The sequence below is a fragment of the Electrophorus electricus genome, chromosome 4 (genome assembly GCF_013358815.1).
Source record: "Electrophorus electricus isolate fEleEle1 chromosome 4, fEleEle1.pri, whole genome shotgun sequence".
NCBI lineage: Eukaryota > Metazoa > Chordata > Actinopteri > Gymnotiformes > Gymnotidae > Electrophorus > Electrophorus electricus.
Genome location: NC_049538.1, coordinates 18,516,862 through 18,541,044, shown reverse-complemented (window position 1 = coordinate 18,541,044; position 24,183 = coordinate 18,516,862). Strand labels below are relative to the sequence as shown.

The following is a 24,183-nucleotide window of genomic DNA, read 5'->3' as shown; positions in this document are numbered from 1 at the left end:
GAAACAAAAATGTCCCTATTATATTACTATTAATTGTATTTTTTTTTTAATTATTATTAAATTTCTCCATATTATTCCAAATTATTGTATAAATGTATGTAATTCCCAAGATAGATAAATGTCCTTTGGAATTCCACATCGTCTTAAAACAATCTACCCTTCATGTTTATTATCAAGACTTTGTACGAACGGTTAAATTGTCTAAAATACTATGTGTAATCGAGATTTGGCTTCTAACCTAAATTAAATTAGTTTTTTTTCCTGTGGGTTTGTTTGTTTGTAGGTTTCCTTTTGTTTGTTTTTTTGTTTGTTTTTTTTTTCGTTTCTTGCACCGAGCTCATCTACGTCACTATTAGACAGTGCGCTCAGCTGTGCGCTTTCATGCTTCTTGTTCACGAGTCTTTTTTTCGGGGCTGTGTCCCCGCGCTCTTCAGATTACTTTGCACCGATTATGATTCAAATGTAATCAAACGCATGGTTTTAAAAATAGCACCGAGTGCTACAGATTACAAGAATGACAAGTTACCGCTGTGAGAATGACGGAATAACCAAGAAATAGACTCTGGAGGAAAACATCGGTGTGCTGGCCCAGAACGAGCGTAAGCGCATTCCTTTTGCTGCTTGGCTGTGGGATATTAAATGCCGACTAATTCTGCTTATGCAAGTTTAGGTTCACGTTTCTTACATGTTTGCTAACTTACTGTAAATATATATGTGTGAGCCCGACATCAAAGAAGTTAATATTACGCCAGTGGAGTATTTTGAACGTCCGTTCAGAAAACGTTGAGATGACGAGCATGGAAAGTTTTCTGGTGAGCTTCGTTTTTTCCTGTTTGCGCATAGACGTCCGGCCAAAAGCGAATGGGAAATCCAGTCTACTAGATTTTCTGTTCTGTAGTATCGGAGTGTTTGTAACATCATTTGTTATCGTTTGTGTAAAGACGCGTTTTCTTTCATTGTTTTAAGAGCTGGTCTTAAAATGTGAGGTCTGTGTTTGCCACCTCTTCAGAGCAGCTGTAGTAACGGCTCAATGACCATAACTTTTAACAGCACACGGCCTTACACGACTGTTCAAGTTAAGAGCTACTCAGTGTCAAAACCATGTCACCCAAACCGGCATATCTAGATTAGTCGCATCGAATCAGTGCTGTTGTCTGTTGCTTTAGAGCGGCTCAGGCTGTTCAATTGTAGTCAAGTGATGCTGATCATGCGTCGCTTTGAGTTTGTGTATTGTGTATAGCTTTAGCTGAAGAAAAAGGTTAAATCACGCGATTCCTGGTGAAAAGCATTGCTTGCTTAAAAACACGGTAAATATGTCTAAACTGTGTGCATGTGAGTAGCAATGGCTACTAAATGCAAACTATGTCACTTCGGGGCCCATTTTCAAGTTGTGCATCCCACGTCATGACGGCCCCTGAGCACATTCCAGAGAGTGCGTCAGTCAGGACCGTAAGGGGACTAGTTCGTTCTTTAATGTTTACGTTGTCGTGGGAAATAAACAGCTGTATGTTTGCTGTTGGCGGGTGGCGGATTAGCCGGCGGTTTAGCCTGCTCTTCTTGTCTTTTCATGTGAACAAGTGAACTAGTTTCGTGACCGTTGTTGAGTAACAGTGATATGGGAGGCGGAATTAGCGCCGCAAAATGTAATCAGTGAAACGTAAAACGTAAAGCTAGCCTTATTTCACTGGGCTCCTTTATTTCACGGTCAACTGCACCTTGCTAGAACATTTTAGTAGGTTAGTTTAAATATTTGCTTTAACAATTTTGTATATGCTGTATTAGGCATACACCGTATCCCCATGGAGTTTTCATATATACGCCTATTTAAGCAACATGCTGAGAAAAATTGGAACTGTTTGGTGTGATTCAATGCAAATGTAAGGCGCAAATGTAAGGTTTGCAAGTATGACTGTATGCGTGTGTTGAGTGTGGTGTAAATGTCTTTTGTTGTATTGTGTACAAGCAACTGGGTTATTGATTGAGAAGATTATGGAATTTCATGTTTCAATGGAGCCAACAGAGGGCGCTCTTCTCTTGTTTATATCTTCTTGGATATGTTTGATTTATTTCAGATTCTCAGACTAGTATAATCCATTTCGGTTGTTGGTAGAGTTCTCCTGTTTATGCTAAATAGTTTTTACCAAATAAGAATTTTGCAAGTTCCTAAGAGTAAAAATAAAATCTTTGTTATAAGAAGGGTCATTTATCCCCAATGAATCATAGCAGGCTTTGTGACTTAAATGGCAAATTACATGTTGCTATTCTTAAAAACTACCCTGAGTTGAAAAAGCCTCCTCCTCCTGAGTTTCCACTGTTGAGGCAGTCGCAGGAGAGAGGCTGGAGTGGTTAACATGCTCTATAAAGCGCATGTGCAAAGCAGATGTCAGGCAGCCACAACATGGCCATTTCTCAGACTCCAAATGGTCCTCCACACTTCTGCCTTAGTGGAGACTGTGAGTCACTCTTCAGCTCCCACTTTTCAGTGAGATTACATCTGAATGTGTCCTGTATTTTAGCTATGTGGTGAGGGAGAGTGCAGTTAATACAGACCTTTGCGCCACTGCTCGAGACATAATGCGCTACATTCACGTCATTCAGAGCACATGTAAGTAGGCTCATTCTCTCTCTCTCACACACACACACACACACACACAATGAAAAAAGCACACACTCCTTTTTCCTTGGGAGGGACCTTTTGTGGCATTGCATTGCTTGAGTTAAGATGTACCCTGTGATTTCAGAGTTTCCCACCCTTTGCTGTAAAACTATAATTTACCTCTAAAATAAGACACAGCACATGTCACACTTACAGTGCATTATAGGGCTGCCATGCCAAAGGGACTGCTCCTAAACAATAGCGAGGCTCTATTGTCCATACACTCTCTCCCACTCTGTGTGTGTTGGGACTGTGTGAACAGGCAGTTCTTCTCCGTCTGAGCTGATCGACTGCATGCCTATGCTCTAAACTGTTTAAGTGAGGCAGCTGGTTGTTTGCTCTTTTTTCAGTCACTCCCACATTAATCACAATTTAGTCTCATTGTTTAGAATTTTTAATTAGTGTTTTGTTTCCTGAAGTAAATTATTTGAAATGAATTGCACCCCTAGAGAGCACTTGTTTTGCTGAAGTAAAACACCTGTTTTAACTGAAGCGAAAAGACTCCAATAGGAGGAGAGATGAGATGCATTCCTATTGGGCAATCCTTGTTTTGAGCTTAAGTTACCACCTTATTAAGGATAAAGTGCATGTCTATCTATTATATAGATAGCAGATGTAATTTAGATAGTAGACAAATTATACAGCACATATAAAAAGTATTGTTTGTCATGGCAGTTTTGGTCAAATGTTTTTGTTAAGAGTGTAAAGGTGGTTGTGGGAATCGTGTGTGTGTGTGTGTGTGTGTGTGTGACCCCTACAAAGGGTAATGAAATAGAAGAGGGGGCATTTTTATGGCCGCCCCATGGGGAGAGCGCATGCTGCACTAGTGTTTCGCTCACTGAAATGGTGGCAGCGTGGAACCCCTCTCAGGCCAGGCAGCAGTGGTGACCAACTGTCAGAATTCTCTTGCTCTGATCATTGCTGGCACCTGCCGTCAGGTGGCGTTTCAGGCATTGCCATCTGCCGTTGTGCTGCTGCCGTGTGGTGGCAGGGCAATAGGCAGGTCCGATGGGGATGCTATAATGAGGTCATCTCACTAAGCCCATGGCCAATCAGAGACTTATGTGGATCACCAACACTCTTTTGCAGAACAGGTGGTTGTATGGGATTTCTTTTCCCTCATGGACTTTTGTTTGCTGTCTCTCACACATCCCTGCTAGACCCTGGACAAGAATGACAAGGGACTGCTCCAGTCTGGGGAAGAGAAGTTCCTTCACTGACCTTGGGCTATTTCTACAGCTTTTAATCCGCCGACTGTGAAAGTGTGTTGGAAATATTGCTTATGCAAGAGGAGTGGTACCACAGAAGTGCTCCTGCGCTGTTCCTGGTTCCTTAAAATTGTTTTCATGCCAAAGTTAATGATTCTCATGACTTCAGTTGGACAGAGGTAGGGCCGTCTGAGGCCAAGCGCCTATTCAGCTCCTGCAGAGCTCAGAAGCAACAGAACTACAGTGATAACAATCGGGTGCGGATGCAAAGAATGTCGGACTTCACTCTGGCAATGTTTATCTTTTTCCAGAGAAGCAGGGGTGTGACTGCATGCATCCAGGTGAGTAAGAGGTGAGCAACTCAAGCTATAAAAGTAGGACGTACATACTTTTCTACCACACACACCTACTGCCGGCGACAGCGAGACACAAGGGCTGCCATGGCGTTGCTTCATCAGCGCGGCTGATTATCGAAGTGCCTCACTGAACATTAGGACCCACTTCACTCCTGCCCCATCTGAAACAAGCAGGCTGACAGCTCGGGGTCAGTGTGGCCGACCCACAGGAGGATCTGTGAAATCTGAAGATCAGCTTTGCTGTATAGGATCCTTGCTGTAAATGCGCCGAGAACTGAGCATGCTGAACACACCACTATTCCCTTATTCTTTCTTCTGTTTGAGTGTTTCACCTTCCTGACGCTTAAGAGCAAACAAATATCTCATCCTTGTCTCTATTTTGATGTAGATAGCTAAGAGTTTAAAAAGGTGCCTAGTTGTTTGCGGGACGGCTTAGTAGAAGCTGTGTGCTATGAGGGGTTTGTTTCAGAGGCTCCCTGACTGAAAACGCACCCCTTCCCAGAGTTCGCGAGCACAGCACTCGATACCACTGCAGATTGTAACTGCACCAACAGGTAACGTGTCCATCTGGCTCTTGCCCTGTGACGGGGACGGCCACAACCTTCATCTCTATCTGCACAGCCAAGTGTCGCGGGACTATGCATGTCCTATGCACCCTGCTGCTGCTGTCGATAAAAAACCTGTTCAAAAAGCCAAGGTCCCTGGAGCTCCATGAGGCAGAGCCCACTGGGCTTGGCGAGAAGCCTGGACGTGAGACTCCCCGGATGGGCCGCAGGATGAGCAGGGGCCCCTGGTCTGGAGGTTGCCAAGCCCCTGGGGAGGAACGCAGGGGTGGCAGGGCTGCAGGCCCAGACATAACCAACACGAGGGTGGTTGCCGACAGTGACGAGAGAGTTCAGGTGAGAGAAGTCTGGAAGCAGGGAAGGGGAGCAGCGAGCAGTGCTGGCCAGTGGGTGAAGGTGTTCATACAGGCCAGAACAATAGTGCCAACATTGTAATACAGCAGTAGTGAATACAATATAGTTTGACAATGGGAACTGTGATACTGTTTCTTTTTTGCTGTTTGTTTTTTGCTAAGTGTTCTTTGTAATTTTCCACAATATTCACAATATTTCTGTAAATTTGTTTTAGATGAGAGTATGCTATTAGATGAGCATTTGCTATTTAGATTTAGTATGGAGATTTATTTCTTTGTCATTTAAAAACTGGAAGATTAAAGCTCCTTACAGAGAGGAAGTGCAGCTATAGCATGGTTTTGTCATTTTAAAATATTGTACTGCTGAATGCATATGATTAGTTGAAGAAGTGCATCATCAGTCATATCTCTTCTCGCAACAAATAAATTGTATCACTTGAGTGACTGGGAAATGCTAGAGCATGTTTTGACTCTTAAAGTATTTTCTGTTTTGGTCATTTCATGACCCCATTCTTCAGGTATGCTGCTGGTTATTCCGCTATTGTGAAACCATTTTGGTTTATTTCTCTTCATAACGGTTGACGTTATTGAGCTAGCTAAATGTATACATGTGTCTCTCTTGGTCAGGGTTCAACGTCAACGGGTTGTCTACCCTGGACTGAGAACGAGTGTTTTTACTCTGTTATGGGTGGTGCAGCACCATCAGCTGTTGAGGAATTTGAACTGTTAAGGTGGAAAACTTTCTCAGGAATGGTAGTGACTCAAATATCAGTTCAGTCTTTGCACTGGGTGGGTATTACACAGATATGATCAAGGCATTAATATGATCCCTGAAAGTAAAGCTTGTGCGCTCTCTCGCGCTCTCTCTCTCTCATTTCCTTTGTTTCTTTGTCTTTTCTTTCTTTGTATGCGTCTCCCCATATCTCTCCCTTTCCTTTTATTGATTTTTGTTTTTCTTTTTTGTACATTCCCTTTTTATATCTTTCTTTAGATCTCTTTATATATCAGTGTTTCTTCTTTCCTTAGATCTTTCTCTTTTCTTTCTTACTCTGACTCTAATGTGCTTTCTTGTTGAGTGGTCCAGTTACCTTACCAGTATAGCCAATAAAACCAGTAAAGTAATAACCAGTAATGTACTGGGGATGTGTGGTGGCAGTCAGCAGTCCTGCAACATTAAAGGGGTCATTTGAGTGTTATGTAAGCAAAGTGTGGTTAATCTGAGCAACAATGTACTTCGTACTTCGCTCACAACAGTCCTCTTGACTGGTCGCTTATTCCAGTGTCCTCCAACTGTGGGCTTACAAGGTTTTATATCCTCACATAAAAAAAATCATTTTGTTTCTCCTCCAGTAACTGTTGTAATTTTAATTAAAGGGGCTGGACATCCCCACGTTCCTGCACGCCGCAGTCTCAACCTAGCCAGACAGGAAGCCCCACGGTAGCCCCTCCTCACCTGCATTTATGTTATGCTGTTGGGACAGTACTGTGGGAGCAGTCGACTTTAGGCCATAACAGCATTAGTACTGTGATCAAGCCTTGGAGGCTTCTACTCTGCAGTGGCAGAGTAATACAGTGGCAGGCAGGTTCACTTCATCCCAGGTTTTTGATGGCCATGTGCTACACATACATACACACACACACACACACACACACACACACATACATACATAGATATATAATGTATAATATTTTTCATATAATGCAATATTCATATAAAGTAACATTCTGCTTCATTCTTTACCCCTATGTGTGCGTACACACACTAGTGGCCAGTTCAGTGCCATTTTGAGAGAGCCAGCATAAACCTTGTTTCTCTTTCTTTTTCTTTTTTTTTTCTTTTTTTTTCTTTTGTTAAAGTTTTGGCAGTGTTTTGGTTTTGTTTTATTTATTTTTTTACAAAGTTTAGTTTTTTGTTTTTTACCTGTGGATATTTAGGGTTTTTTATTTAAAATAAGTGCAGTGCAGATATACTTAAGCAAACAGACAATGCAGACAAGTGTTACATAAATGCTCATTTAAGTTCAACTTAAGATACAACAAAGAACAAGCTTTATGTTGGCCATCGGTCTACCTGATCTCTAAATATTGGCATCGTCATCAGCCATTGAAAAATCCATATTTGTTGAACACTAACACAGACAAATGCACACAAACGTGCACAGCTCGGTCAGGGGAGCAGAGTATGCCACAGCTCTTCAGCGGTGTTGTAAAATATTTATTCCTCTGGCTTCGGGAAAGGAGAGGATGAGAGGGAGCGGGTGTGTGGGGGCACAGAGGGTGATGCTGTGCTCCCATTCCACTGTTACTAAGGAGCAGCACATCAAGACTGTGTGTGTGTGTAAAAGAGGGTTGGGGAGAGTGAGGGAGCTCTACATAAAGACTAAAGCAAGAGCAGAATGTGTCTGAGCGAGAAGGCGAGCAAGTGGGAGGAGCTGGCGGAGCTGGTGGCAGTGCGACACAGGGCTTGGTGGCGCGTGCGTGTGTTTGTGTGTGAATGAGTGAGGGGGAGGAAACGGGAGTGTGAGAGAGAGAGAGAGAGAGAGAGAGAGAGAGAGTGTGTGTGTGTGTGTTTGCAATCCATAAAGACAAGCGCTCAATGGCGCTTGCAGGATGAGGCAAGGCAGGATACTGCAGGGAGAGAGGTAAGTACAGAGAGATACAGAGAGAAGGGGTAGGTGCCTTACCCTTCATTGACTGACTGGTGATGCACATTTATCACCTAGACTCTGGCACTGGCTAGACCCCAGGATGGGAGCATGTGTTGGCGTTAGCGCTACCACCCATGACAGGAGCATGTGTTGGCGTTAGCGCTACCACCCCTGCCTCCAACAGTGTTGTATTCTAGTGCTCCAGAGCTCTCGGGCAGGTAGAGCAGTTTACCCCCAGACCTAGCGAGACTTGGCTAGCCCCTTTATTACTGGGGGATGGGCAGCCAATGATATCAGATCTTTCATACTCCTGCATTGTACGTGTAAAGCGCTTTGAGTTCTTGGTCTTTGTTTGTATGTGGTTCTTTGCATGTACGAGACAAAGGCAGAGTGACTGCAGATGTTGCACACACTGCAGCTAGCGACAGCCTGCATGTCCACAGGATCCATTATGGTACACTCTGGTGACAGACTGTGCGCATATTGGGGGAGGGGGTGGTCGTCATCGTTATAGCTTTTGAATAATTGATGGTGCAGTCAAGTGTAATGAAATGCTGTTGGTCAGCACTTGGTTAAAGCTTTGTTAACTGGTTATTGATGGAGAATTTATTCTTCTCCCTCTATCACACCAGTGATCTGTAACGGGAACAAAAGCACACAATAGCCCTTAAAGGTTTGAATTGTATCAGCATGCTCTTATCACACACATGTAGCTGCACAAATGCATGCATGCATTGTCTGGGCCGAGCATGGCTTAATCGGAAGAGATGCTGCAGTGAGAGCTAAGAGAACTGGGTTAATGAGATTCGCACAGCCCTGTGAGTGTGCCTGTGTGTGCGTGTCTGTGCATGTGTCTGATCGTGTGTGTGCGTGCATGCATGCGCCGGCTCGTGTGTGTGTGTGTTCGTGCACACGTGAATGCTGCAGATGTTGGGGAAGGTGCTAGATGTCTTGATGTGATCTGGCAGTGGAGTAAAGGAAGAAATCTGCTTAATCTCTTCTCGCCTCCATTTTTTTCAAAATCTCTTTGAAAATTAGAAGCAGGTAATCTTTTATGCGAGCAGATAAAGACTAAACTTAGCCTAAGTGAATGATGCATTTTCGCCATCTCAGCTGGTCAGTAAATGGGACGCCTGTTGTATGCAGCTCCCATGGGGGGAGCACCGGACCTCGCACTGAAAATTACACTCTGCTAGCGTTTCACTCTCTGGAGAGTAAACTGATCCCGCAGAGAGGGACATGATGGAGACTGATCCAGGCAAGAGAGCAGATGTCCAACGTATTTGGCCAGTGTTATGGAAAATGCATAGAGGGCTTGCCATGAGATGAACCTCCTTGGGTCTGTTTTGAAATCATAGGGATGCTTTGGCCATCTAGTGGCCTCTGGTCAAAACCATACTGGTTTTATGTGTTGGAGAAAATATCAAAGGTGTGTGGTCCCCTTGTTGGGCATCCCATTCTAAAATGGGAGTTTTAATATGGAGTTGAAAAACAAACCCAGAGCATTATCCCTCCTTCTCCAAGCTTTCCTGTTGGCACTATGTATTCCAATGGTTTGCATTCTCTTGGCACCTGCCAATCCCATATTCATCCATTGGACTGCCAGATAGTGAAGTGTGATTAATCTCTCTAGAGAACACATTCCCATTGCTCCACAGTCCAGTGGCGGCGTGCTTTACATATTTGACACTGCGTGTGGTAATTTTAGGCTTGTGTGCAGCTGCTTGGCCATGGAAACCCATTTCACGCAGCTGTCAGCACACTGTTCTTGTGCTGATGTTGCTTCCAGAGGCTTTTTTTGAACTGATGTGATGCAACAGAGGATGGGTAAAGTTTGAGCTCAGACTAAGAAGGGCAGAAATTACTTGTGACAAAAAGGTGGCATCCTATGACTGTCCCAATGAGTTGTATGGTATGAGGTGTTCTGTGCTACATTAGGGCGACTGCCTGGCGATGTGCTTGATTTTTAATACCTATTAGCAGCAGGTATGGCTAAAACACATTAACTAAACAATTGGGATGGGTATTTATATCCTTATTCTTTTATCTATCTATTTAGTAAACTAAAACTGAATGTTGATGCTGACAAACTCTGGCTCCAAATGATGAAGGGTCTTGAAGGCACCAACAGGATAACTGCACATTTTCTGATCGCATTGTTTCTGACAGTGTGTCTCACTGCTACACGAGACAAATGCTATCCATTCCTCACAGATAGGGGACGTGGTGGAGTTTTGCAATGCATAAAGAGCTGGTGAGGAGGGCCCATTGGAACAGGTGAGGGTGCGCCTCTGAACTGGGCCCAGAACGTCTGGCCTGTTTCCCCTGGCACTGCAGGGTAGAGAGTGTGGGAGGCCATCTGCTGACGGGTTTTAAAGGATTATGGGTAATCACCACAACAGAGGGTGGAGCCACAGCTCTTCACCTCTTACCTGTCAGCAAATGAGCCTGCTCTCTCTCCCTCTCCCTCCCATCTTCCCTGTAAGCCTTCTCTGCTGTGACGGGTAGCATTAATGCAGGGGTGAGTTATGTGAGTTCCAGATAACACTTCAGGCAGTAGTCTACTGGAAGATGTTGGATTGGGTGGGGTCACTTTTTCATAACGGCTGTCTGGACCAGGGACAAGGCCACAACCACTTCAGCCACGCCATGGACCACAGGAAAACATGACTGCTGGTGTGTGGGGGTGTATTCCGGCATACCTAGCCTCACTTGAGGAATATTGAGCATAATGTGTATTCCGTATATCCATTTGACAGTATGGCGGACAGAGTCGAAGTACCGTTTCTTATAGCTGAGGGAGAATTTCTAGTGAAAATTCGGGCCAGAATTGCTGTACCTTGTTGAATCTCACGTGTCTGCAGCACCAGCTCACCAGAAGCAGTTTTACAATTTATTTACTTTTATGGCATTTAGCTGACTGAACACATCTTGAGCAATTGAGGGTTAAGGGTCTTTTTCAGTAGCCCAACAGTGGCAACCTCATGGTGGTGGGACTTGAACTGGCAACCTTCTGAGCTACCACTGCCCAATGAGCTACCACTGAGCTACATTTTTACTTTCACATTGATGCACATAGTTGGATAGATTTGTAATGCTTTTGGTCATACAGCTTTAAATTAAACATTATAATACACACTTGTGTGAACTACAGCACTAACTGGTTTTGTGTAAGCTATATCCAGCACAAACCAAAAAATAAATCCAGCACCGGATTTACATTCCTGCACCTGCAGGAAAGAGGCACCTTCAAAAGAGAGGTATGTCGAGCTCTGAATGAATAGTGCACTTGTCTGTGTCTGCAGACGGTCCAGCAGTGCGGTCTGCTTGGCCAAGCGGTCATGTTTAGCACACGGAAGACCTGGGACCTTGGCCACACCCCCTGCCTGCAGGAGCTCTGGAGCAAAGACGTCTCATTGGATGGTGAGCATGGTGACGTGGTTTCACTTAAACCAGCGTGGTGACATTTCTCAGATGACTGGGAGAGTGTGCGTGCATGTGAATGAGGAGGGAAGAGAGTAAGGGGTTGGGGGTAGTGTGGCTGGCTGAGTCGAGGAAAGGGCAGAGACCAGGCGAAGACGAAAAGAACCCAAGAGAAGGATAATATTATTCTGGACTGAACTGGTGAAAAAAGGTACAGGGGGATAAATCTTGCTAGGAATAGAGTTGCTTTGAATACTGGCGGGAGGGGTTGAGTTTTACTGCAGAGCTGTTCAAGGTGATGGCAGCAATGCAGGAATGTAATTATGAGAAAGAACTGGCAAGTGAGATGCTGATGACCAAACACATGAGTGAGAGAGAAGCAGGGCGAAATACCAGCTAGTGCACTAGGACAGTGTCTGTAGGGAGAAATACGAGCTAGTGCACTAGGACAGTGTCTGTAGGGAGAAATACCAGCTAGTGCACTAGGACAGTGTCTGTAGGGAGAAATACCAGCTAGTGCACTAGGACAGTGTCTGTAGGGAGAAATACCAGCTAGTGCACTAGGACAGTGTCTGTAGGGAGAAATACGAGCTAGTGCACTAGGACAGTGTCTGTAGGGAGAAATACCAGCTAGTGCACTAGGACAGTGTCTGTAGGGAGAAATACGAGCTAGTGCACTAGGACAGTGTCTGTAGGGAGAAATACGAGCTAGTGCACTAGGACAGTGTCTGTAGGGAGAAATACCAGCTAGTGCACTAGGACAGTGTCTGTAGGGAGAAATACGAGCTAGTGCACTAGGACAGTGTCTTTAGGGAGAAATACCAGCTAGTGCACTAGGACAGTGTCTGTAGGGAGAAATACGAGCTAGTGCACTAGGACAGTGTCTTTAGGGAGAAATACCAGCTAGTGCACTAGGATTGGTAAATGTAGGGAAATATGGCAAATACAGCTAGTGCACTAGGATGGTGAGATAGAGGTGAGCGTTTTTCATGGAGATCATAGTCGTCTGTGAGAACACGCACGCACTGAGTGAACTGTCATTAGCAAACATGCATGCCACATCGTGTGTGTGTGTGTGTGTGTGTGTGTGTGTGTGTGGTGTTTAATGCAATACTGTGATTCTAAAGATTTCCTGGTAGTCTCCATAGCTGTGATTCCAGCAGGTTGCCAAGGTTTCGTTCTTCAGCTGGGAGCTGAACGCAGCCTTTCCTGTCTGTTTGTTCAAAGTGTGTATCATAAGCATTTGCAGCAGTACAGGTCGGGATTGTTTCCCTATGATAAGATCCTGTGCAGAGAATTGAGAACACACACACTATCTCTCTCTCACACACACAGAGAGGTTAAGTTAATGTGTCACCCACAGAAGGCTGTAATCTGTTAGTTTATCGTGCTGTGCCAGTTTCCATGGTGCCTAGAGGACCTTGGTGTTGTTCAGGTAGGGAACAAAAGACAAAGAGAACTTGGCATGTGTGTCTGTGGGGTTTGAGCTGCAGTAAGTGTAGGTGTGTTGGTTAAGGTTTTCATTAAAGAGTAATCTTACATTTCCTACCTCCATTCTACTGATTCACACTTTGGTTTTGGGCGTCCAGTTAATCTGCTTTGATTGCACCTGCACCTACAGCAGTTCTGGGTCTGGGTCTTGCCAATTTCATAGGCCTTTCACCTAAATATTTAATTGTGCGTGCGTGTGCGTGCAAACACATGTGCCCCTACAGCAAGTTCAGTGGATTTCCTGATGAGTGATGGTGAGGAGGAGAGCTCCTTCCTGACACTGCCCAACTCAGTCCTCCAGCGGCACCGTTTGACCCCTGACCTCAACGAGGCTCCCCTCTGTGACCAGCGTCAGCTGCTCCTACAGGTAAAGCCCTCCATCTGTCGTCTAACCGGACTCGCTTGAACCAAACTTCACTCTCCAGAATCCCCCCCACCTGTCCTCTAACTGGGCCAGTTTAGACCAAACACTGCTATCCAGAATCTCTTTATTCTAAATGAGAATGGGGCAAAAGCCTGAGGCTACTTTCCCTAACTGGTGATATTGGCTTCGTGTGTAGCATGTCCGTTTGTTTATTGGATACCTGTTTCTGTGTTACCCTTAGCAAGTTGTCTTTCCTGTATCACAGGAAACAGTTGTCTTTGCAGTATCATTCATTTAACTGCTGTCTGATGTTCCTAGGAGAGCATGATCGTAATGATCTGCGGTCTCCTGAAGTATCATGGTTAATCTATTTTTCATTGCTGCTTCAAATAAGCTCAGGTTGCACAGTCAGATTTTGGTTATTCTGGTTTTTGGTTTTGATTTTGTTTTTGTTTTGCTTTGTTTTAAAGGTGACAATTAAAGACACTGGCTTCTAAGTGAAGATCTCAATGTACCTGTGCACAGATCCCAGTGCTCTTATTTAAGCTTCTGACTAAGCTTCTGATTCCGCTCTAGCATGGTCTACTAACACAAAGTTATAGGACATTGCAGTGATATTCTGGAAAACTTTCAACACTCCTGTTAATCTCACTGTACTGTAAACATTTATCAGTTGCTCTGGGAGGGAGGGAGAGTGTAAGGGAGAGTGTTTGAGATGCATGCTCAGATCTGATTGGGCAACCATTCACATGTTCCACAGCCTGAATTCTGTTATGAGTGGGAGGCTGGTGTCTTGAATGTGCAGTGCCTCTCTGAATGGCCACAATAGCTTGCATGTCACCAGGTACACTTTCCTGGTGTTAGAGGAGCAATAGCACAATGCATCTGAGATGTCCAGCTGGCTGATGTGCAAAACAAGGGCTGGCCTGTGTGAGTATGATGATGATGATGATGATGATGATGATTTTTAATTGAGGTATGTGAAGGCAAGGTTTGTGACTCAAAGGATAAAACGTGGTGAACCTTTCTCCGTTTGAAGCATTGTACTGTTCAGTGTCTTTCTTGATGTTTGGGGAACAGATGCCTCGTCACATCTGTTGTGTCGTTTGTCATCTGTGCCTCGATTCATCTTGGACTCATCAGACGTCTCTTCTCCTCCTCCTGTGTCTGTCTCCCCTTGTCTCCTGGCCTGCTCTCATACTCCCAGTCACCTCTGGGCCATTCCACCTGCACAGAATTGATTCACTACCTGATTCACGGATGCCGGCCTATCTAATTCCCCTCTGGTCCTCTGACTTTGTACTTAGCCATGATGCCATTTAGTCATTGGTTTGGCCTCTGTGCCATCAGACGTGAGCAGAATGTTCTCTGCAGTGCTGCTCTCTGCTTGTGGGTGTGTGTGTTCACTAGTGCATATGGTTTTTAGGGTGTGGATATGCATCAAGGGTACTAGTCCTCCCTTCTCCTATACTTCTTTCAAGATTGGCAGTGTGCTGCCAGTGTATATGCGTGTATCATGCAGATTTTAGATTTTATATCAGGTGTTTTAGAAATTCCATGGAACTGTATGGCACGCCAACATCTATACTTCCTAACCAGTGCAGAGGGGAGTATGATGTAACTGGTGTGTGCCGGTGTCTTTGCAGGCACTGCAAGAGAAAGTGTGTGAGTATCAAGCTTGTTTGCGCAGCGGAGAAGCCACCAAGAGACAGCTTCTCCAGCAAGTGCACGTGCACAAGCCCCACAAAGAGCAGGTGGGCAGCCCAGAGCGGACCGGCACGGGCTGCCAGCCTGAGCACGCCCAACGGGAGCCTGCCGGGAGGCCAGGCCTGCAGGAGAACCAGTTCGACCAAGCTGGCTGTGCCTCGGGTGAGCAGGGCATAGTGGAGAAGGAAGAGAAAATGCAGGGTTGATTTTAGTATATTGCTGATCTGTGGCAGGTCGTAAATGGTTGGCTATCCCATATGGGAAGCCAATGCAGGAAATTATGCAATACAAGAGCGATGAGGAATGATGTGTGTTTTGTGTGTGGCAGGAACAAGGCTGTTGAGTGCAGCATCACCAAGGCTACAGTATCACCCTGACCCTGCTCACTCCCAGCACACACTGCGCAAAGAGGAGACCCAACAATTCGCTCTCATAACGGGGCTGCACACACAGGTAAGCATGCGTGCACATACACACACAGTGTACTTTGTTCATGCATAATGTCTGTAATGTCTTGAACACTACATTTGATTAGTCGTGTGTGTGTGTGTGTGTGTGTGTGTGTGTGTTCCTCTCAGATTGAGGAGCTGGAGAAGAAACTGGTGAACCAGACTCAGGAGGTGGAGAAATTGCGCTCTGAACTGGTGAGAAATCAGGGTTGAGAAAGAGACCGATGGTAAATAGAGCTGAGCCAAGCAGCCGTCTGCTCGCTGTAAGCACGGAATCCCAACACTGGGAGCCCATGAGCCTAATGCTGTGGATTAATTTGATAGCGGGCTGGAAAGTCAGGGAGACTGACCTAGATTTGATATGTCAGGAATGTGGTTCTTCCACAAGATTAGGTTTCGGCACATGGCCTAGTTCTCAGTTTTGGGTGCGTGTGTCTGGCCACGTCTGTGCACCTGTGCGGGCGTGCGTGCGTGCGCACGTGTCTGTGTGTGTAGGGCGCAACAGACCTGGAAAAGCAGCTGGAGCTGCTGCAGAGTGAGAACCAGCGGCTCAGAGAGGAGCTGAGGGCCACCTCCGGCCACCAGCCCCCAGCTACCTGCTCCACCTCCACCTGCTCCCACAGCCAGGTACGGTACACTCTTACTCTTACACATCCGCAGTCACCTACGGCTGCATTATACACGGAGATAAACACACAGCATGTAGAACAAGTCTAGGCATGTCTGAGTTAGACCTTGGACTCAGATAGACCCCAGCCTCATCAACATAACTAGGACTATTGAGCTGTAAAAGGCAAAAACTGGTCCTAGACTGGATTCCTAAATGCAACCCATTGTCTTTCTCCATCTCTCCCACCATTCCCGCCTCTGGGATATGCGGCTGCGTATTAGGATGCAGAGGCCCTGCGGGGGGCGCTGTTGCGATGCGAGGAGGAGAGCCGCGAGCAGGGCCGGCGCCTGGCCACCCTGGAGGAGCGGCTGGAGGAGCGCACGAAGCTGGTGGCCCACCTGCAGGAGCAGATGGAGAAGGCGTCGCGCCGCAGTGCTGAGAACCAGGAGCAACTGGCCGCTCGGCTCCAAGACGCAGAGGAAGCCCTCTCCCACCAGGCTGCAGCACCCCTGCAGGTCAAGGTGAGCAATGCAGCGGCCAGCCTGATGTTTTGTTCAATGTGGTGGCCAAGGACTTTAAATGTTTCCTTTCACTCACTTCATTATGTATATTATGCAGCATGCATGCAACGTATAACCTGCTCTCTCTTTCTTGGGCTCACTCTCGTGCATTTCTCCCTTTCTCTCTCTCTTTCTGCAGTATGTGACTAGGACAGTGGAGATTGAATCTGTTCAGTGTAAGCAGGCCTTGGTGGAGGCACAGGCACGTAACCAAGCTCTCCAGGAACAGCTGGGGGTCCAAAGGCAGCTCCTCCGAGAGTTGGAGGAGCAGCTGCATGAAAGCCAGAGAACCAGCAGTGAGCTGCGTCACCAGGTATAACATGCACATGCATACGCCTCCAGGCATGTTCTGTCTGCAAATGATTTATACATTCCACTGCTACAGTCACTTTGGAATGGCAAATAACTTGACTGATAACGTCAGTTGAACTCGGTTAGATGCAATCTCTGACAGCCATGGTAAAAATGGTTTTGTTTTATCGTTCTCTCTCTCGTGTGTGTGTGTGTGTGTGTGTGTGTGTGTGTGTGTGTGTGTGTGTGTGTGTGTGTGTGTGTGTGTGTGTGTACACTATTTTGCTGTGGAATACCTGGTGAATTTGGGTTTTCGGTTTCTGTCCTGTTGCAGTGGGTTAACCCTACTACACCAGTAGCAGACCATTTGACTTAAAGCTCCCACAGTTGTTCAGATAATATGCTGTGGTGTTCTGAATTCTGTTGTTCTGGCATTGTTTCCTCTGTGAAGTGGTTGGCCATGTTGAGTTCTGTATATTCCACCCCTTTTGAGAAGCCTCTGTTTTTCCCCTGTAATGGCACCATTGTTCTCCCTGGTTTTGATAGTATGAAACCTCAATTCCCCAAGACAAGATTTAGTGTGGCGAGGATTCTATCCCTCTCTGAGCTGTGGAGGTCATCCTTAGGGTCTCCCAAGTTGGCCAGGTTACTCTGGGGCTGACTAGAGTTAAGGTAAAAAAAAAAAAAAGGGACCTGGGTCAATTTCCCAGTTCTTTTGACCAAGGGTAAATTGACATTTTTTTTAGGTCATCATAGAAATGCTCACATTTTATTTAGATGAACAGTTAGCTTATTCTGAACTACTCGATAGCCTTTTTTGAGTTTTGAAACTGCAGGAAATTTAGAGTATTGAGTATGTTAAAAGGGATCCACGCATGTTACCACCTGCACACCCATGCGTTCCCACCCCCCTTTCCGTGTATGTGTGCGTGCGTGTGTATGTGTGCGTGCGTGTGTATGTGTGCGTGCGCGTGCGTGCGTGCGTGTGCGTGCGTGCGTGTGCGTGCGTGCGTGTGTGTGTGTGCGTGTGTGTGTGTGTGTGTGTGTGTGTATATATATATATAATATATATAATATATATATATATATATATATATATATATATATATATATATATATATAAAATATTAGTGTGTGTACTGTATATAATATGCAGTGGAGTACACACAATTTTCAGTGAAATGGGCCATTCTGGTTCGAAAAGGGGTCCTTCATCAGCTGTGTAAGCAAATTGCAAAAAGTTTAGCATTTTGCTTGCACAGCGGATGTAGGAACTCTGTCCGAAACATCGTGTTTCTCTGGAAGCCTTTCACTGCAACTTTGAGTCTCATTTGCTCTCTGAGTATACTTGCATGTATGTATGCATGTATGCATGTATGTATGTATGTATGCATGTATGTATGTATGTATGTATGCATGCATGCATGCATGCATACATGTTTTTGTGTGTGTGTGTGTGTGTGTGTGTGTGTGTGTGTGTGTGTGTGTGTGTGTGCGTTCTAAATTTGCAAGTGGAGAATATGTCCAGGTTGTGGAGGTGACATTGCACGTCTATTTGTGTGTTGTCTCCAAAAGCTTTTATACTTGAATGGCTCTGTGTATGTGTCATGAACATGTTTATGCAAGTTAATGTGTAGGGTGTGTGCGTTTGTGTCAGATCCTTGTGTACGAGGGTGAGATGGAGCGAGCTCAAGGGCAGTTGGAGGCGGAGCTGCAGAGTCTGGAGGAGGAGAAGAACCGAGTTATAGAGGAAGCCTTTATCCGAGCCGAGAGTGAAATGAAGGCTGTGCACGAGAACCTCGCAGGTCCGTGTGCACATGTGTGTCTGTGCATTTGTTTTTAGCGTGCCTTCGTCCCTTTTGGTGCATGCACATTTGTGTGCATGTGTGCACGTGCATGTTTTTGGCATACTTTAATTCCTCATTGTGTGTGCAGGTGTGCGGATGAACTTGTTGACCTTGCAGCCAGCGTTGAGGACACTCACCTGTGACTATAACTGCCTGAAGAGGCAGGTGCAGGATTTCCCTTATATGCTGGAGAAAGCTATTGCTGAGGCTAAGCAAGAGGCAAGACATACACAAACACATGCGCGCGCACACACGTACTCAGTACACACAATAATTTCCTACCTTAAGGAGAGAGACCCGACCCTGGACATGATGGCGTGTGCGTGTGTGTGCGTGTGTGTGTGCGTGTTTTTTCTGCGATGCATGTGTGTTCAGATCTGTCAGGTGATCGGTGAGGTGAGCAGTGCCAACCAAGAGCTGCTGCGCAAATACAAGAGGGAGATGAATCTAAGGAAGAAGTGCCACAATGAGCTAGTGCGCCTGAAAGGTATAGGCTCCCTGAGAGAGAGACCTCCCCCAGCCAAAAACAGGCCTCTGCCTAGGAGCATTCTATAGCAACATCTGGCTGTGAACACTCCCCTCATGTGCCTCTGAGCAGAAAGTTCGGACTGTTCAGTTTTTTCATTCCTGCCCACATGACTCTGGTTTGCTTACAAAAATTTAATACCACCTGGAAACTGAGGTTGCTGTTCAGATTACAGACCTTCTGGCCCACAATGCCTCTGTTTTTACAGGGAACATTCGAGTGTTGTGCCGTGTACGGCCCATCTGTCAGGAGGAAGCAGAGGGTGACTGCAAGAACATGGTGACCTTTGACCCAGATGATGATGCTGTGCTCTGCCTGTCCAACAAGGGCAAGCTTATGACCTTTGAACTTGACAAGGTCTTTCCACCTCAGGCCACGCAGGAGGAGGTTCGTTTGAGCAGGAGGTCACGGCAGGTCACACTGGTCTAGTGCAGGTCAAGTGCCTATTTTGACCTCATAGTCTCCTCTCGTTTGATTGGGCAGGTATTTCAGGAGGTGCAGTCTCTGGTCACATCCTGCATAGATGGCTACAATGTGTGTATCTTCGCTTATGGCCAGACAGGCTCAGGAAAGACCTATACAATGGAGGTGAAGTAATTTAAGGCTCACCAACTCAATACGAGTTGTGATGAAGGTGAAGATGAGTTAATGTGTCTCATCTAACGTGTGGGTGTGTCTCTTTTAGGGTGTTGCTGAAGACCCCGGTATTAACCAGCGAGCCCTTCGTCTGCTGTTCTCCGAGGTGTCTGAGAAAAAGCCTGACTGGGACTACAACATCACCGTCAGCATGGTGGAGATCTACAATGAGATGCTGCGGTAAGTGCACATGCTACCCTGGACCCCTGCAGGTCCCTCACAGCTGCCTTCACTAGCCAGTCCGAGTGAGCGCACTGTCTAAGCACTCCTCAGGAGATCAGGGTCAGATATACAGCCGTCTGCTACAGCTTCAGAGGGGTATGCGTAGATGTGTGTGGGTGTGCATGTTCGTGTGGGTGCAAGAGAAACTAAGAGAGAAGGATGGACCATACACAAGCAACATAATGGCTCACCAAGCATTATAGCCTCTCTCTCTCTCTCGTGTGTGTGTGTGTGTGTGTGTGTGTGTGTGTGTGTGTGTGTGTGTGTGTGTGTGTGTGTGTGTGTGTGTGTGTGTGTGTGTGTGTGTGTAAAAACTTGCACAGTTCAAAGACCACATTTGTTGGAGAGGATTGCAAGTTTCCATATTGTAATGACATGCTTGCTCTGCAGTTACTGATATGGTTGTCACATTATTGGTCATTGGTTTAGTTTTTGTGCCTGTATCAACCTTCATTTAGAGGAATCATTGTTTTCCTCAGGAATCTTTTAGGAGACACCCCCAGCGAGAAACTGGACATTAAGATGTGTCCAGATGGCAGTGGTCAATTGTATGTTCCGGGTCTCACAGAGTTTTCAGTGGAGTGTGTGGAGGACATTAACAAGGTGAGCAATGGCATGAGACCAGCTACACTGACTGAATGCTGAGGGAAGCCATATTGCCTTCATTCCCTCCATCTCAGTCTGGGAAACCATGAGGTCACTCAGCATTTGTCCTTGCATGTCAAGAGTGCTGACTTTGGAGTGTAAATGAAAGCTTAACTCTTGACTTCTACCCCCTGGAGGTGTTTGAGCTGGGTCACATGAACAGGGCGACGGCATGCACCAACCTGAATGAACACAGCTCTCGCTCACACGCACTGCTCATCATCACCGTGGCTGGATTCAACTCCTCTACAGGACACCGCACCTCAGGTGGGGAGATGGAAACACACACCTACACGAACGATCTGTGATTTAAATGGGCATGGGCATAATGAACAGTTTGTTAGAAATTGTGCTTTTATACTTTAAAGATATTTGGACAGGAGAATTGTGTGTGCGTGTGTGTGCGTGCATTCAGGCAAGCTGAACCTGGTGGACCTGGCTGGTTCAGAGCGGATCGCCAAATCTGGAGCTGAGGGCAGCCGTCTGCGGGAGGCCCAGTGCATCAACAAGTCCCTGTCAGCACTGGGCGACGTGATCAACGCGCTGCGTTCACGCCACTCTCATGTGCCCTTCCGGAACTCGCGCCTCACATACCTGCTCCAGGACTCGCTCAGTGGAGACAACAAGACCCTCATGGTGGTGCAGGTCTCTGCCATCCAGCAGCCTCCAGGCAGCAGGGGTTAAATCCCAGCTGTGAGGACCCCAGGCTATGCACATTGGAGTGCTTCCCCAAATCTAACACACAGAATTTTGCTCATTCTCAATGCCCTCATCAGCATGGGGTCACTCACACTGGAGTTTCTGGCTTCTCCTCCCTTGAATCTTGTGCCATGTGGCCTTAACCTTAGATATCAAAAGATCATATGGAAAGCACTTAAGTTCTCTCTCTCTCCCTCTCTCTCTCTCTCAGGTATCTCCTTTGGACAGTAATGTCAGTGAGTCAGTCTGCTCTCTGAAGTTTGCCCAACGTGTTCGTACAGTCGAGCTTGGCCCGGCATCGTCTTCACGCAGATGTGCTGAAAACTCTTCAACATCTTCTTCACCTACTCATGACAGTGTGGAGGTATTCACACACAACTATACACAGTCAATCACAACATCTCTAGGATGGGCATTTAAAAAATATGGCTAATAACTGATTTTAAATTTCATGATTGATTTTTATAGTTCCTTTACCTGACCTGTAGTCTGTGTCCCATTAGCCACTACCATAAACATGCCATCCAAAGTCTTCTCACTCCCCACCATGTAAATTGCCTTTGTCAGTCATAACTCTCTCTCACAGCTGGACTCTCCTCCGGTGACCCCTGTGCCCCTGCCCATCTCCAGGGCCAGCAGTGTGAGCTCTACTGTCTCCTCCACCTCCAGAAGTCACAGCTCACGCCGCCGTTCCCACAGCCAGCTCACCACTGGTGAGGAGACATACCCCCTCATATGTTCTTCTGTTGTATGCGCACCGCCAGCTGCAAAAGACAGCAGTTCAGATATGTCTCCTTCACACGAAGATGTCTACTCCTTGGACTTATCCAACCCTTGCAGGAGAGTGGTTCTTGGCAGGATTCTTTTGCCAAACTTCACTGCACAAATTTACTAAGTCACATGGAGATAATGGACATGTTTTGCATGTACACACAAAATGCACAGACTTGCAATGTAAGCATAAAAGTCAAGCTACATATATGGATGTATTTAAAAGGGGGGAATGCCTTTGGATCTGAGTTTTTATTTTGCTGCACCTGATCACCTCATCTCTATGACCCTTTAATTGGTTGGTTTGCAGACAGACAGGTAGACAGAGCCAGCCCATTGGTTGGGGACAGTGGGCAGGTAGGTGGGGTTTTCTCTGATTGACTTCTTAGCATGGAAAGGCTCAGCATGGCCCTGTGTCACCTGGTCGCCCTCTGCCCATCTAACACATTGCCTCTAACCCTAGGAAAGTGTCTTTGTGCGTGCGTGAGTGAGAGTTTTTGTGTGGAGTAAAAATTGATGTTGCTCTGACTTGTCCTGTCACGCTTTTGTGTATTATGTACGTTTTTATTTCCTTCTTTGTCAAAGTAGTTTTCCACGGCTGCTGTTTTCTGTGGCTTGGTTGTTGTGTGGTGGTCACTGTGTGTGCACATGCGAGGCTGTGAGAGAGGGACGGAGTGGAACCAAGAGACTTGAGTGTATACGGTCACTGCGGGACCAGCTATACAGATACATCTTGTGTGAAGTGCAAATGAATGTTATACATTTTGTGAGAGTGATGAGTTCACCACCATTTTTTGGAGCAGCACACATACCAACTACAAAGGACAAACATCATCCCCTTCACATGTAGTGATAAAGCTCTTCCCTTTTCAATGCAGAAAATGAGTGGTCATATTCATAAATGTCTCTTAACCTAATGGTGACTAACTAAACCAAGTGCCTGAGCTGAATTTTTTTAGCATTGACTCATGCAAAGTAACATGGGTGTAGTTCTACACTCACCAGCTTCTTTATTAGAGGCAACTTGTATCATTGTAGGCACAAGTATCTGTAGCGTTCAGTTTGCATTTGCAAACTTCTCGGCCTTCCCCAGAGGTCAGGTCCTGACCAGTTGACCTTCTGTTGGAAGGTTATTTTTTTAGGTGGCAGACCACTATCTTGCTAGTTAGTTATAGATGAGATTCAGTCTGTAATTAAAAACTCATGAACATGGGTGTATCTAAAAAGTTGCCAGGGAGTGTAGGTGTAAGGTAGGTGTTTCTAATCAACTCTCTGTGTAGGTATAAGGTAGGATTTTCTAATAAAGTGATCGGTGAGTGTATTGTGGTCCAGGTGACCTGAATTTTACTGGTTCATTTACCCGTGGACTGTGATCTCTTGTCCATTGCAGTTTTTGCTGACATTGTTTATTGACACTAGCAACATTTTTTTTTTAATTTTGTCTTTCATTCTTATTGGGATCTTTTTCCTTTTATTCTGTCCAGGACGAATGAAGTTAATTGCATGATGCTTCTCCAGAATGGGACTGATGTGAGGCTGCCTTCCAGTCCCCAGCCCTCCAGTTTCTGTCCACCAATCAGCCCTTCTCTTTTGAGGATATCCACCAATAGAAGACTTTGTATTTTAAGTCACAGATGCTTGGGGCCAGTATGTCAGGGTCATGGGCCGCATCTTGTGAAACTACTCACTGGAGACTGGAATTAAGTAGCATTGCTGCTGGTGACTGAAGAATACGCCTGTCCTTTTGACTTCTCAGCTGCACCTGCAGTCTTACTGACATGGAGACCATCTTCCTAAGTCACAGTGTGGACAATAATGCACTTTAGCACAGGCTGATTTTACCATTTATGGTGTTAACTAGCTAGTCCTGCTTTAAGATATAGCATGACTGGTATTTATATATATATATATATATATATATATATATATATATATATATATATATATTATGTATATGTGTGTGCATTTTTGTTTATCACAGATAAATGTGTGTTTGTTTTTCCTTTCAGAGAGAGACTTCCTGTTTGGGTTTTTTCCCCTCATTTTTTTTCCCCCTCAAACCTCCCATCCTATTTATTTTTAGCACACAAACAAAATTGTTCTTCCAAAAATGACGTCAAGCTTGAAGATGTTCTGTGTAGTCATGGTGATGAACAGT

General features: G+C 45.7%; 1 protein-coding gene across 9 annotated transcripts; it reads left to right on the top strand.

Annotated features, from left to right (window-relative positions):
- The first annotated feature begins 365 nt into the window (after nucleotides 1–365).
- Nucleotides 366–23,922, top strand: kifc3 (kinesin family member C3). 9 transcript variants are annotated; one of them, XM_027032415.2, is made up of 22 exons: nucleotides 649–812; nucleotides 11,090–11,207; nucleotides 12,923–13,065; nucleotides 14,709–14,931; nucleotides 15,098–15,222; nucleotides 15,348–15,413; nucleotides 15,714–15,845; nucleotides 16,110–16,349; nucleotides 16,528–16,701; nucleotides 18,337–18,484; nucleotides 18,615–18,745; nucleotides 18,902–19,013; nucleotides 19,261–19,439; nucleotides 19,536–19,640; nucleotides 19,738–19,868; nucleotides 20,390–20,513; nucleotides 20,693–20,822; nucleotides 20,971–21,200; nucleotides 21,466–21,618; nucleotides 21,885–21,967; nucleotides 22,336–22,382; nucleotides 23,510–23,551. In XM_027032415.2, coding segments are annotated over exons 1-21 (2,772 nt in total). In that variant the 5' UTR covers nucleotides 649–788; the 3' UTR covers nucleotides 22,337–22,382; nucleotides 23,510–23,551. The 9 variants fall into 9 exon arrangements, with proteins under 9 accessions (XP_035381278.1, XP_026888216.2, XP_026888213.2 ...); XM_027032412.2 differs by having other exon boundaries at nucleotides 651–812; nucleotides 21,841–21,967; nucleotides 23,510–23,604; XM_027032418.2 differs by lacking the exon at nucleotides 649–812 and adding an exon at nucleotides 7,659–7,778 and having other exon boundaries at nucleotides 21,841–21,967; nucleotides 23,510–23,604.
- Nucleotides 23,923–24,183: the final 261 nt, after the last annotated feature.